The sequence below is a fragment of the Caloenas nicobarica genome, chromosome 5, assembly GCF_036013445.1.
Source record: "Caloenas nicobarica isolate bCalNic1 chromosome 5, bCalNic1.hap1, whole genome shotgun sequence".
Lineage (NCBI taxonomy): Eukaryota > Metazoa > Chordata > Aves > Columbiformes > Columbidae > Caloenas > Caloenas nicobarica.
Genome location: NC_088249.1, coordinates 44,287,584 through 44,302,455, shown reverse-complemented (window position 1 = coordinate 44,302,455; position 14,872 = coordinate 44,287,584). Strand labels below are relative to the sequence as shown.

Genomic DNA, 14,872 nt, shown 5'->3' with positions numbered 1-14,872 from the left:
ACTTGGTTTATGTTCTGCTTGTGTCTTTAAGAACCAAGCTGCCTACAAACATTTGATCACAAGTATGAAATCCTGCTGGAAAACACTTGACTGTCTCAGCTTCTCTGCTGTAGATGTTGTAGGCACAGACCACCCCAAAAGCATCCCAAAGGGTACAAATATTCATTCTTAGGCTATAGAATAAAACACATTTCTATTTTTAAAATGTTACTGTTATTTATAAATAAATATTTAAACCCTTTGACAGTTTACATGGATGAAAAATACTTTATAAAGTGTGAATGTGTTGCAAAGTGTAGAATACCTGAAAATACTTCCCAGTCTTTCAATTAACTATAGAGATGTCTTCATAAGACTTCCAGCAGAGGCCTGTCTGTCTTCTAGAAATTCCCATCAGGTTGCTATAAATGCCACTGGCATACAACTGCTTGGGCACTGATGGCTGTGATTATAAACATGCAGATTACTTCCTTCTCCTTGGAGGAGTTTGAGAAATATAATGGTGTGTTGAGAATTGCCTCTCTGAAAGTTTGACATCACCAGGAAGTGATGAAAGAATGTTATGTGTTTGTGGATTCTCTGGTTAGGCCCTGCTCTGTTGGTTACTTTACTACTTTTCCAAGCAAAGATCTGTTTTTACACTTTTCACTCTTGCAATATTAAGATCTTTATTCATTGCTCAGCACTGATATACTTTTCATCACTAGACCACCCCTTCATGAAAGGCAGTGCCACAGTAAGTGTAAGTTTTCTTCTCTGGGTAATGCTTGCCCAGTCTTTCATTTCAAAGCAGCACACTTTTTTTTTTTTTTAAGGATATGGTCGGGGTTGCTATTTATTGTCTCAATCTTGCTGTCTGCTATTCACTTGTGCAAATCATGAATTAAATTTCATCTCAGATATATTTGTTGCTAGTGATAAACTAGAGGTTGTGATCCTGTTGCATACTCTGCTATGCACAACTGCTTAGTATTGCTTTTTGTAGATCCTCTTGCTATATCTATTCTAATAAGAGCTTTAACTCTGCTTCGGTGGTCTGTCAATGACCTTCCTTTCCTTTGCTACCAAAGTGGAGAATGTGGTAGTCAGTAACATGGGATTTAAGGAAATAAGATGCCTACATCTGCCAACTCTGTTAGAATGGTGACTCTTGCTTGCATCAATCTTTAGGCTACGAGAGCATCTTCCCAGTATTTTCTAGTCTGGGTGAGTTTTTGTGATTAGTTTTAAGGTCTTCTCATTCAACCTTTTCGTGACCCTACGGACACTGGCCAAAGATCCAAGTATAATGGCAGGTTATCTACAAAGCAACTGGGTCTTGCTTGTTCCTTATATAAAAACATAATTAGTTACTAGTACCTCAGAGGATCATTATTGCTCTTTGGACTATTGTGTTTCTTTTCAGCCCACCAGACCTATACCAGTGAATTGAGAGTGCTCAGCAGAAACTGATCTAGTTTCGTCAGACTGACTGAACTTGCTGTTGAGCACTGTATCTTTCCCAAATTTGATTACTTCTCTGAAGTTATATTCATTGCTACTTACAGACTCTTTCCTTGTCCATTTTATGTGCTCTGTACTCAGAATTCCTCTTGCAAATGGGTCTCCATTTCCAGATTTTGGATGCACTTCTCTGAGTGCATTCTTTTAGTGTCAATATAGCAGCAGGTTCTCTCAAGCTCACTCTTGTGGTGGAAGTTCCCTAAACATGCTGAGGTTTCACTAACTGGTTTTGTTGGCATGGCTTGGCTTCCTCGGCTTTTGAGACAAGTACAGCTGGATACTTTTCCATAAGGCTCAGGCACCTGCTTAAGCAATCTGGCAGCCCAGAGGTTACGACTGCTGAAAGAATGCAAACTGTGTGTCAACAGAGGAGCTTATACCCATGAGGAACATCTCTCGGGCTTTTTCGCACCATGGGACCAGAACCATTTCAGACTCTTGAGCAAATTACTGTCAGCTTGTCCTCGGTGTCACAGGCTGAGATACTTTTAGGTGAAGTATTTGTCTTCACTGCCTTGATCCTCTGGAATAAGGATGCTATGTTATTCCTTTCTCCTCCCTGCCCTCCAAGCCTACTGCTTGGCTTTATTAAAAGTTTATTGCAGTGAGCCAGGTGCTTATCTGGAGGTGGATGTGTTCATCCCTTTTGGACAATTGTCTTTACAACATTAGATAATTTCCTTGAGCATAAAACATAAGTTACCCATATGCCTAAACTTGGCTGAAGTTTGTTAGCAGTTCCTAGTGTGAGTGGCTTTGGTTTCATCACACATCACTCTAAGCTGATAAGAGACCGAGTATGACATTTCTGCTTAGAGATCACACCTGCAAACGAAGTATGGAGTTTGAATTTCATCATACTTCTCTGAAAGCTTTCTTGGTTTGTGCACTTCTAGAAAGACAGATGATATTAAGTCACTTTAGGTTGTGGCTCTACTGTGCTGGTTTTTTTTGGGTTTTTTTGTTGTTGTTGTTGTGTGGTTTTTTGGTGGTTTTTTTTTTTTTTTTTAGTTTTCCTTTAAGACCCATTCTCATCTGCTTCCTAAGGCAGTGAAGGAGTTTTACTGGAGCAATGAGAACTTACCTGGTTTTTATATGTAGGTGTTCAGTGTCTGAAGGGCAGTGACACTATGAACTATGGATATATTATTTTAACTTTTCACTGGGACATTGGTTGTTTTCATTGCAAAGTAATTCAGATATGTAGCTGTCTTTGTGCAGACACTTCTAAATGGAATTGTTAGATCATATTACAAACCTGCAGTGGTAGGTCTGACTTGATGATCAGGATATGCTCTGGCTACAGCTGAAGTTACACAACTTCCCTAAAAGAACTACTGGAGTAAATTAACTATGATTAGTACAAAGTAAGAGTGGAGCCTGACTAGAGGCAGCAAGTTTTGAGTGCTGGGGTAATTTTGCGACATGGTTGTCCAAGTGACCATGGATAACTTAACTTGGGAAGTTAAACTTAATTATGAGTGATAACTTCTTTGCTCTTTGCACCCTGTATTGGATGACTGAGAAGACGATAAATTTGTTGTGAAGGGAATCAAGTAAGAAGTAATATGGAAGTATTTGTCCTGGTTTACCCCTTCATGTCTCTATTTAAAGTTGTGTGGTTTGTGTTTGTTTCTTCAAACTTGCTGTTCATACATTGTTGCGATGTTTGACTAATTATGCAGTTCCATTACTCAGGATACTACCTTGAAAGTGATTTATGATTGTTTTTATGTCTCCCGTTTTGTTGCAGTTAGCAAGACGTGGAATGAAGGTGGCTCTAATCAGTAGGTCAAAAGAAAAACTGGACCAGGTTGCAAGTGAAATAAGTGAGTTGAAAACTTCTTCCCTAAACTTCACAAGCATGCTTATAAATAAATGCAATTGAACATGAATTTCATACATGATAGTATATACAGCTTTAATTTTGAAAAAGGTTTGCTCTTGTGCACAGTACAAATTTTACAAATATAAGTGGTAAAGGCCTTGCAGATTGATTTTACAGGTGTTCATGTTTAATTTCTGGGAACAATAGAGCTTAATTCTGGAATAAGTACTTCTGAAACTTAGTCTTCCAAAAGAACAGCTTACCAGGTCAGACCAAAATACCGCCTATCCCCGTAGTAGCTGTCTAAAATGGTAGTAGGGAGAAAAACATGTAGCCATTACTTCATCGGAATATTCCCTCAGTTTGAAGCAAGTTTGATTTCATCAGCTTCAGACATAAGGGTGGTTTCTTTGTAACTCAAAGTTGTTGAAAACATGTTCTTTATGCTGCTGGCTATATTAACAAGTGCACAAATTTACTGTGGGTAGCTTTTCCCTCCTCCTCCTTTTTTTGTTTAGATAAACTACTGTCAAGGTTTAATTGCGAGGTGACAAACCGTGGCAGATGCTCTGTTATCCTCTCACTCACCCTCCCTGCATAGGAAAGATGATAGGAAGGAAGGAAGGAAGACGTAGACTTGCAAGGTTGGAAAAGTTTTAAAATGATTTACTAATGCTACTAATAAATAGAGAAAATGATACAAAAATATATAAAACCAATCTGGAATGTCCTGGGGTAGAGTTGAGGGAGCTGGGAGCTGGTGCGGCTCCAGCAGCTGCAGTGCAGGCACCCCGAAGTCCTGGGCGGGACTTCACAGCAAACAGGAACTGGATTCAGGGATGCAGGGTCTCAGGCCATGGATCACAGGCATGGGTGGCAGGGTCCTCTTCAGAGGCTAGCCATGGTCGAAGAGAGCGAGACCCTTGTGATCTCCCTCTTTTATAGGGTGTATGACGTGTATGGGATGGACTACTCAGTTGGTCGGCTTTAGTCAGCTGTTCTGTCTGCCCTTCCTTGCAAATATGCCCCTCTCGCGACAGGATGTGTGAAATCTTATCAGTCTTCTTGGTTGTTATAGCAATAAATCTAAACATGGGGCTTCTCCTGCTTTCCATTGGTTGCTCTTATCAGTCTGGAGCACAGTGTCCAAGAAAACATGTAGCTAAATTCAGAAGAATGCAGTTACTTGGAAGAACTTAGCTGAAGGGAAAATTCACTGAAAGAGTACTGGTCTTGTTTTTAGCAAAACCAGGACAACTACTCAAAGATCAGATTAGAGAGCAGTAAGCTTTTTTGGGGTGATGAGTGTGCATTGTCGTAGGAATTTAGGGAATCAGTTAATGTGTTTAAGAACCTGTATGAGGGATTTTTTCTTCAGTAAGCATGTAATAAATGACTGTAATGCAAAAATAAGAGGGCAACTTAAGTATTCCAATCACAAAGGTAAAATGGATATTTATATGGGGTCAGTTAGGAGAAAGGCTTCTCAAGTCTCATGCTGACAAATGATTTTCCAATTGGGGCAAAGTGTAACCCTAACACACAAGAATTTTTCTTGGAATCTATATCTCTTTTATTAAGGCAGATGTAATGCAAGATTATTAGTTCATGCAGAGTATGTTGAGATAACGTAAGGAATGTAGCCTAGTGTGTAGAAGTTTTTTGATAAGCTCAAGTGGGAGTTGTGTACTATAAAGCAAGTTTTTCAGCACAGTGACATTAAGAAACCTTTAAGGTTATGCTTCTGTCTTACCCTCCCTTGTGTTGCTTAGACTTTCCTAAAATGATTTGTGTACATAATGCAGATAAATATAAGAGCTACCCTCTTCCAGAAGTCATAAATGTATTATTTGGGCTTTGTTTGTTAAAACTTCTAATAAATTTGTTAGTGGCACTTTACTGTAAAGCAAAATCTGCAAGTCAAGCCTCAACAAACTGTCCTATACTAAGGTGTAAGGGACTGCTTAGCGAATGTAAGGATGACTAAAAGATTCAAGGACTTCAACTTGCTTAATGGTAAATGTGTTACTATTTTACTGAAAGATAGAGGACATACAATGTCGATGTAAATGCCGCTGTCTCTGATTTTTAGTGTTCAATGTAAGATGGCATATGAAACTGTTTTCTAGACAGAAGAACCTTTCTATGTTTATGTTTAAGTGGTAGAGAGCATTCCTTAGAGCAAAGATGGCATCAAGTCCTGTCTTCTGCTGATTCGGAAGTAATTAGTGGTGTTCATTAGTATCCTGCTGTCCTAGTTTTGTTAAAAACAAGTTTCTCTTTTAGTGAATTTCCCTGTCAGCTAAAGCCTTCTAAATAACTGCAGTTTTCCTGAAAGCTAGATACGTTTTGGTAGACATAGCAATGGAATGCAAGGTCATTGATAACGATGTATCTCCCAAGATGTGCAAGCAGGAGGTGAACTGAAACCGACCAACTAAGTATTCCATCCCATTCACGTGATACTTCATATAAAAGTGGAAGATCACGAGGATCTTGTCCCTTTTCCTTATGGCCGACATTGGGAGAGGACCTTGCGAGTTGCCCCTGCGAACTGAGGCCCAGTGACAGACTGAATCCAGTTCCGATTGGCTGCGGAGTCCAGTCCAGGACTTTGGGTGCCGGCCCTACATCTGCAGGAGCAATTGCCCGGACTTTCAAGATTGGTTTTGTATATTTTTTTATTATTTTCTCTATTTTTATTAGTAGCACTAGTAAAACATTTTTAATTTTTCCAACTCTCTTCTGTCTGTCCTTCTTTCCCTCCCAATCACCTGTCCTTAGTGGGAAGAGGGGAGAGGGAGGGGCTGAAGGGGAAAGGGGGGGAGAGGGGGCTAACAATATATCTGCCACGGTTTTATTGTCGCCCCGGAATCAGACCCTGACACCTGCATGTAAGGATGTTTCTGCAGTGTCTGGATGTACCTGTGATACCCTAGTCAGTATAGTCACAGTATAAATTAAACAGTATAGCTGTCACTGCTCGGACAGCCTGCGTGAGTACTGGAGCTTACTGCAGATACATGGGTTGCAACGAGGTGGTCTTTTTGCTGGTTCACTGCAGTAGCTGCATGGTAGTTTGCTGCATATGTGGGTGTACGCAGTCACGTTTCTTACTGTGCTGTATAAAGTTATCTCGTTAAGTAGAAGTGTAACTGATAGAAGTATCTACAAATAACTTGTTCTGGAATCATACACTTAAGCATGAAGCGACAAGCTTCCTGAAAGTGGTCATAGCCCTTTCTGTACCAGTCTGGAAATCTCTTCCTCCTTGGGAATTAAGCATGATGCTGACAAGACAGATAAATCTTCTGCTTTGAGCTTTCAGCACTTACATGATAGCTGCTGTGGGAGTTTTTCAGGTTAAAAAAAATAGGTACATGTACCTACATAGAGCAGCCTGTAATACATAATTACTGTTAGGCCTCACCCAAACATTTTTTCTGCTTTCTTTCCTAAACCATTCTGAAATGAGATGACTCATATTGGGTTTTCAGAACATTGCTTTTGACAACACTGAGCTACTGAAATATATACCTTGTTCACTGTGGCATATGCTGAAGGATTAGGATAGTCTGCATAATCAAGCAGGCCTGAGTTGCACTTTAAGATCCTGCAAGATTTTAGCTGGACAGAATTTTCTTGTATTCAGGCTTATGTGGTCTTTGCAGTCTGTTCAGATGTTGTATATAATGTGAGTGACTTTTTAGAGCTAAGGCTGTAACTACTCGAGTGTTTCCCTTGCAGGTTCTCAAGGTAGCTTTACATTTCTTTATGGTGGTCCTGCAATTGTTCTTCAAATACACGTGAGCTTGCTCATCTTGAGTAATGACCCTTAATTATTTTAAGGAAGAATGGCTGTTTGACTACTTCCAGTTCTTTGAACCGTGTGAGCTGTGCATGTTTTCTGTTCCTTTCTAATTTCCACTGGTCAGAGTCCTGCTCATCCTAGTGAACGGATGGTTGCCCTCTGCAAATAATGAGAGGGGGTTTGGGGATCAGGTATGTCCAGACTATTCAGAAGAATCTTTTCTTGTGCTCTAGGGATATGCTTACATTAGGAGTAATATCTACGTACAAAATGCAAGTTGCATAACAGCTGTCATAAGGGAGGTACTGATAGGTCTTTCTGAATGTTAAATGCCAACTGACCCAGATCTGATATTTTTTGTGTGTGTGCATGTGTACATTAAACCAGCTGTACTAATGTTACAAGACAGCCAGATATTCTGAACTTGCGGCTCAATTTGAGCAATGAAAATTAATGGATTAATTACAAGTAGTTAAAGACTTTGGAAGACTTTCCAGCTTGTCTTCAAGCATGTTGTAAAGCTGAATTTGTGGAAAAATTAGGTGCTGTAGGATTTGCTGCAAAAGGAAATTCTGCTTTATGTTCCCTAAGAAACAGGTCGTAGGCCACAGACTGAAGAAGAAAATTTTGTTTTTCCTCTTCAGTGATCATGACACCTTTGCATGGAATTGCATAGGTTTTATGAAACACATTTGATCTCTTAATCAGGTTTTCATACACAAACACTGACTAGTGGGGTCACTATACGAAATCCTTGGTCTAGTTTTGTTCCTACTACATCAGTGTACCAGCACCTTTTAAAAAAAGTGTCTGTTCTATTCCATTGTTAAATACCTTCAAGGGTTCAGGAAGGCTCAGAAAGAAAATTTTTCTGTGAATGGAAACAATCCTTTGGACACCATGTATTGTGACTGTTCCCTGATTTGCCGTATTTAATAATTAATATGGTCCAAGATATCTCATGTGCTTTGTATCATCAGTTGGTTCAAAATTTGCAAGTAGAAAAGCTTGAGTTGTTGCACTGTTGGTGATAGGTGTGTTCTGAGCAGACTTAAGAACTTTGCTGTAGAAACTCGTTTCCTAGGGCTGTAGTATGAAGAATGTAGTGAAAACCAGTCAAGCAGGGAAAACACTTTAAAGAGAGCTTGCCTGTAGGGAAGTTTTCAAAACAAGAATTTGGTATTGTTGTACATTATTAGCTGGTGGCTTCACAGGACAGGTAGTGGAGTCATGCATGAGCTGTGGGAGGCAAGAAAAAATAGTTGTAGCTAAGTAGTGTTCCTACTTGCAAGGGTAAGTACCCACTTACTTGTAGAAAAGCGCATATAAATGCAACATGGGAGACTCAGTTTGTCATGAGTTACTGTATAAATTCCCATTTGCTGCTTTCAAGTTGGTGGAGGTTAGTGTTACATCCAGGCAATAATATTAGCTCCTAAGGAATTGTTTGGACTGAAAAAATATTTTTTTCCCCAACATATTCTTACAAATGATGACTTAACTGAAATACATTGATTTTAAGCCTTTCATACTGTTGAAGAACTAGTGTCCAAAACTTTAATTTGATTCTGCTATATCTGTCTGTAAGAACATACGGATTTTGCAATTAAAATCTAAGTAGCTGTCTATTTACTCCCAATAAGTTTCCTGAGCTCAGTGTGTAGTGTTCCTGAAGTTGCTTGGTCATGGTAGTTTCATCTGGATCTACTCTCTATCCATAAGATTTCAGGTACATTGTCAACTGGTAGCTATCACGTTTAGACTTGAGGTCTGTCGTGTTCTCACTACTCTGCCATGATTTGTCAGTACAGGAAACACATGGGATGTGGTGTCAAAACCAGAAATGTTCCTTCTCCATTTCCTGGGCAGGTGGGTTTTACAGGTTACTTCTCCTTTCTTGGTAACAAGATAGTGGGGAGCATTCTGAAGCAGACTTGACGCTGAGCACTGCGCTCGTGCCTCAGCTGTTACTATGACCTACTGCTGCAAATGGCTAGTGCTCCTCTTGGCAAATCTGTCCCCTGCAGATGCTCAGCCACAACTGTCTTGGGGCACTTTGCCCCTTAATATCTGCCCTGTCATTTGCAATTCCTCTCCTGCCCCTTGTTGCATCTTGGAGTTGGCAGGTAGGAATATTTGCATTTAATAGAGGAGGCTGAAATCCAGACAAACTCTGTGAGGAAGGGGACATCATCTTCTTACTTTTCTTGCACAGAAATGACAAGGTTCTCTTTCCTCAGCTTAACTTGAAGACTAACTGAATCCGGCAGTTATTTTGACCTTTCGAGATTTGTTTCAAGGTAAATTAATGCGTTTGGAGCCTTCCATCATCTGAGCCAGGTTCAGCTTGACATACTTGAAATCCCCCTATATGTCTTGGATTGACAAAATGGCTTCAAATATTGTAGGCTTGTTTTGATGCACTGAAGTCACCTTTCACATAAAGTTGTAGCGTAAGGATCTTTGATTCAAAATGAGCTCTTGGTTTTCATCTCTGAAGAAGGTTTCCCCTTGAATGAAGTGAAGTAAGGTTTTGCCTTGAATGGTCTCAGACACTTACTAAAGGAGCAGTTGTCAGACACAGTAGAGAGTTGACAGAGGAGTCAAGCCAAATTAATTTTTATTAATTTGTCAATAATGAATGTCAATAATAAATGAAAAAATGAACCCTGAATACAATCAACAGATCATGTAAAAGACAGAGCCAATTGGGAAGGGAGCCTTTTTAAAAAGTTTTTTTTTTTAAAGAAGCATCCTGCTTCTGTGGTTTGAGGTTTTTTTTCCCCCCTTGGTCCCTCTTTTTTATCATATTCTCTTGCATTTTCTCAGTGAAGTTTTGCCGGGATTAATTTGAAGAAACCGAGCAGAATGCTTAGAGGGAAACACTTGACAGATGTCCCATAAGCTGCAGGATGCAGTCCCGGGACTGCGTCACCCTTTAGGAGAATTTTGAGGCAGCAACAAGGTAGGATAAGCCACAAGTAGAATGTTCTGCAGGTGACTAGTGACATTCTTGCAAAAGGACTTTGTTTACGTATCAGCCATCAGCTATGGAATAACAAACCATGTTGTCATAGTTGCTTTTAAGGATGAAAACCAGTTTAAGAAAGTTGAGCAGTCAGTGTCATGGGTTACACATAGGAGTAAGTGATCTGTCAAGGTCTAGCAAATGGTGCTTTTTCACACTGGGCAAGACTGAGTTAGCCTCTTCCAGAAAGAAGGATTGAAAGTGTGCTTGCCATGAACCTCACTGCCAGAGTGCTTCTGTGTAGTATTTGTTGTGTTGATAGCTTGTAAACCCATAAAGTCCAGGAGAAGAAATGTGTAAAGGTTATTTATATGTGAACTAAGTGCTTTGGGTTTACTTTTCTGAATATAAACTACAGCAGAAGTAGCCACCTTAGATACTCTGTGTATTGTGGCTATAGGTTCAGGGCTAACTCTGGGACTTAATGGTGTCCTGAGTCTGTTTTTACACACTAGGTAATCGGATCCATTTGGCAAATGACTGACTTGATACTTTTGAAACCTGGACCGAAGAACCAGGAATCCCTGCAAGCATCCAGGGTCATTGTGGCCTCTGCCTGGCAGTAGCTGGGTGGGGGAATAGGTCGCCTTTTCTAAAAAGCACAGAAACTCGATGCCTGTCTCTGCTAACAACGTATTTGTAACATAGGCTTTTGTGGATGCCTAGAACAAGAGCTCGTGTTCTAGTATTTGGGCCATTAAACAGCTTTTGTTGACACAAAAGCTGCAGTATATTGCTTATCACTTTCAGTGTAAAATAAACTGAAAATTACCTGGAAAGTTAGTATTGGCTTGGTTTCACTGAGTGAAAGTCTGTTTTGCAAATCTGGTTTAAAGCAATTGGTGGCAGCTCTATTGAAGATAGACTTAAATTTAGTACTTTTAAAAAGCTCTACAGGGAATGATGTTTCTCTGGCACAAGGAAAGGACTGGATGGTGCAGTCCTCCTTCAACTTCCTTCTGTGAATGTATATTTTAGTCTTTTGTCGAATTTTTTTTTTTTTTTTTTTTTAAAGCAGGTTGAGTTCTTTTACACGGAGTTCTTTTTATCTGTCAAAACTGTAAAAATCCCTGATAGACTTCTCTGCTGAAGAAATGGTGATAATCGCTTTTATTTTTTTTTTCAGGAATATGTTGTGGTGAGGAAAATAATTAATGCTAGTTAGTAGCTCTTCATGGAGAAACTCAGTTCACCTGTTTCACAACAAATCTTTAGAAAAAAAAATCCATGAATACAAAAAAACATTTAGAGAATCCTGAAAACTGTGCTTTTAAGTGTCTGTCTTTTGACTACAATAAACACTTTCCTGTGGATGCTGAATACAGGTGAAACTATCAGGGACACACACACACACAAATGCTGAATTAGCCTAGAAGCTTGTTTCACTTTTTAAATTAGTTTTAATTCATGTAGAGTGACTGACTTAAATGTCATGAAATTGACTTGAGAGTAAGGGGATTTTTTTCATTAATCCACACTATGATAACTTTCAGTCTCTGTAAGTGACTCTTAAATTCTTCTTAAGTAATTCTCCAGGTCATTTTGGGATTCACTCTATTGAACTTAAATTAAAAAAAAAGAAGTGTTTCTTTAAATCTTTACTGTTCTAATAATTACAGAGATGGTGAATTTAGACTTTATTTGCAAAAAATGATGAAAAATTCATGTTTACATGTATATACATATGTGTACACGTTGTCACAGGCAATAGTAATGACATTAAGGAAAACTAAATGTTACAGGAAGTATTGGAAATAGTCCATATGACCTTCCTAAAACGAGTTAGTAAACTAAAAATAGCTTTCTTTATGCTGTCTTTTAAAAAAAGTACCACCAATGAATATTTTAAAAAGTCTTGGGGTATGTGTGGCTGTTGAAAATAGCACTAGAGAAGGAGGAGAGAAGGGAGTTTTGAGATGCTGCCTGCCACACTGTGCTAACCTTCCTACAACTCACCTTGTGCTTACCTCTGAAACAGCTTGAGCTTGTATCCTAACAAACTCTTGGTGCAGCTTCAGCCACAGTGGATATTTTGAGGTAGCGATGAAGCAAACCGAAGCTGTTCTCAGTGGGAAGGACTCCTGACGCACATGAGGACAGTCAGCCGTGCGGTGTCTGGTGCCTCTCGTGCCTGCCCGAACTGGAGTGAGGGGTGTGTGGGGAGCACCTGAGCTGTGCTGGCCTTGCTGCCTGAAAGAACGTCCTTTGGAAACATGGCGATGACTGTGCAGCCCCCCTGGCTGTCAGCTGCCGCCGCCGCTTTTACAGGCTGCTTGGTTTTGTGGTTTTAGTTAGCTTTGTAATTAGGACTAGCTTGATTTAGGAAAGCTTACAGTGTTGAGCATAATCTTTGGGTAAATGGGCATATTGATTGATCCTGTGTGTTGCTAAGAATTTTTTTTCTGACTTGGTAAGTGTATCTTAGAAGCTGTAATATATTTTGACATAATGGGAGTCAGGAGCAAATGGAGGGATGTATTAATAAAGCACGTTTTCTTCCTGTGTTTTGTAGTAACAGTACTGCATATACACATAAAAAACTTAAATGCCCTCTGTAGCTCAAGGGTTGGTGGACTTTGTCTTAGAGATCCATCTTCTGCTGTGTTGTCTTTGAAAGCTGAGAAGTGAGGAACTGACTTATGTATGTGTATATTGAAACTTAAAGCTGTTTAACAGAATCGTAACCTTTTAAATAAGGTTTGGCAGTTTTTATCCATTCTCTATGTGATTAGATTTTTTAAAACGTTCCTATTTTTAAGGAAGCTGTATGTATGAAATAATGTGTGCAACTAGTGCAGTGTATGTAAGGAACTCCCTGGAAATGTTGCACATGTAGTTGAATGAAAGGAATCTGAACCTATTTGTTAGTGCTTGACAAAACACGCATACACACATACTTTTAAAAATGTGTTGAAACACAGCAAGTTCTGCTAAATTATAGATGGGCATCTTATTGTGCTATGCAGAAACTGATACAGTATAGCATTCCTACCTGGAGACTTATTTTGCAAACCAGGTGCAAACAGCTTTCTTTTAGCTACAACTTCAACTTTCGTTATTGCTTAGGTTACCACTACTCTGCTTTGGAGTTTTTTATAAAAGTCTGTAACTTGTAATTATAAAAATCCTACTGTATCTGTTGCTGCATATCTGCTCCCCTTCTGAGCACTCGTGTTCTCTTGCATGGGATCTCTGCTGTGCAGCATCCCTCTTGGATTAGGGTTCAGCACTGACCCTCCCTTCTCTTCTGTGCTGCTTTCCAGGCCCTGGTCTCTCTTGTTTCCACTTTCGCAGATATGAGAAGCATGATCTGTCATTTGGGACAAGGACTGATACAGCTACACAAATGGAAAATCAAGTCCCTTTGGAAAGGCTAGCCTTTTAGGTATTGAGTTTGTCTATGGACTTGGTAATTGGAACAAATGAAATGCATGTGACAAAGGAGTCCAGATGTTTTGCTCTAGATACCCTTTTCTCTATCTGTTACCTGTGCTACTGGGACCTGATTCCTGAAGAATATTGCAGGTTTTCCAGGGTTTCTGCTCTTTTTGCCTGTGAGTATCCACATGCTCCTCTGTTAATTCTGTATTTCACTGTGGCTGATGTGGACAGGGTGGGGAGGAGATTTCTATATCATTATACATGTTGTTCTCAATATCTTGGACTTCATTGAGTAACTTAAAACTGTAATTAACAACTCATTCCTTGCGTTCTCAAGTCCCTATAAAATGATCAGAAAAAGCTAGCTCTTGTTATATCCAGCTGATTTTAACATCTATAAGGTGGATAATATCAGTGAGTAATAACAATCTGCTCTCACCCATCTGAAAGTGTTTGATTCTTCTGGAGAACAGCTTGCATCCATACATGACAGTGTGCCACTTCTGCGAACTCTGAAAGTCCCAAATTTGATACATTCCCAAAATGGGTGCCCCACCTTAAAAAAAACCCCAAATACTTTGTAGAGCTGTTTGCAGCTACTCTGTAGCTTTAAATTCTTCATCTCTGCCCTGTATCAATACAGTACAAAAAAGCGGGAGCTTTTAGTGTTTTACTTTCATCTCTCAGCTTCTTACCCTTTACTGAAAGGTTACAAACTCTTTCTGGAGGCTGGGTACTGGTTTAAGGTGAGTTTTGCCACTGCAGTGATACTGGAAAGATGACATCTTCATTTGTGGATGTAGTTGAATCTTATTACTTAAACATTTTTTCCCCTTCTGTATGATGAAGAATGAAGAGCTATTTTTCTGCTTGCTTCGCTTGCATCTATGGCCATTCTGAAGCTAAAGACCAAGTGAAATGTCTTCTGTTTTTACAAGCAGTTGTGTTATACTATGTCACTGTGATCGGCAATATTTATAAGAGACTTTGAATGTAAAGCAATAAGATACTTTAGTTCTAGCAAGAGGTTTTTAATGTACTTTCTCTGAGCTTGAAATAACTGTTCCCAGCACCTGCTTACAATGTGGGCCTTGTATCCTGAACCTCTCTGCAAAGTTGACTGGATTTGTTGCAACACAGTGCAAATTCAAGCTGCTGTAGCCAACTGCTTTGAAACAGGTGGTGCGAGTACTAATGTTATTTTATTAGGGATGGTGATCTTCCAGTGTTTGTGTTTCCCAGTGAGACCTTGTACCACAGACCCCTTTAACACTGATACTGCTCTGTTGGGTAAACTGAGCTGCTTCTCCTGACCACCAGG

At 39.5% G+C, this 14,872-nt stretch overlaps 1 protein-coding gene across 1 annotated transcript in view; it reads left to right on the top strand.

The window, feature by feature from the left end:
• Positions 1-14,872, top strand: part of HSD17B12 (hydroxysteroid 17-beta dehydrogenase 12) — an 88,675-nt gene that overhangs the window by 33,236 nt on the left and 40,567 nt on the right. The window contains 1 exon segment of the mRNA XM_065636952.1: positions 3,257-3,332. Coding sequence (XP_065493024.1) covers positions 3,257-3,332 — 76 coding nt within the window.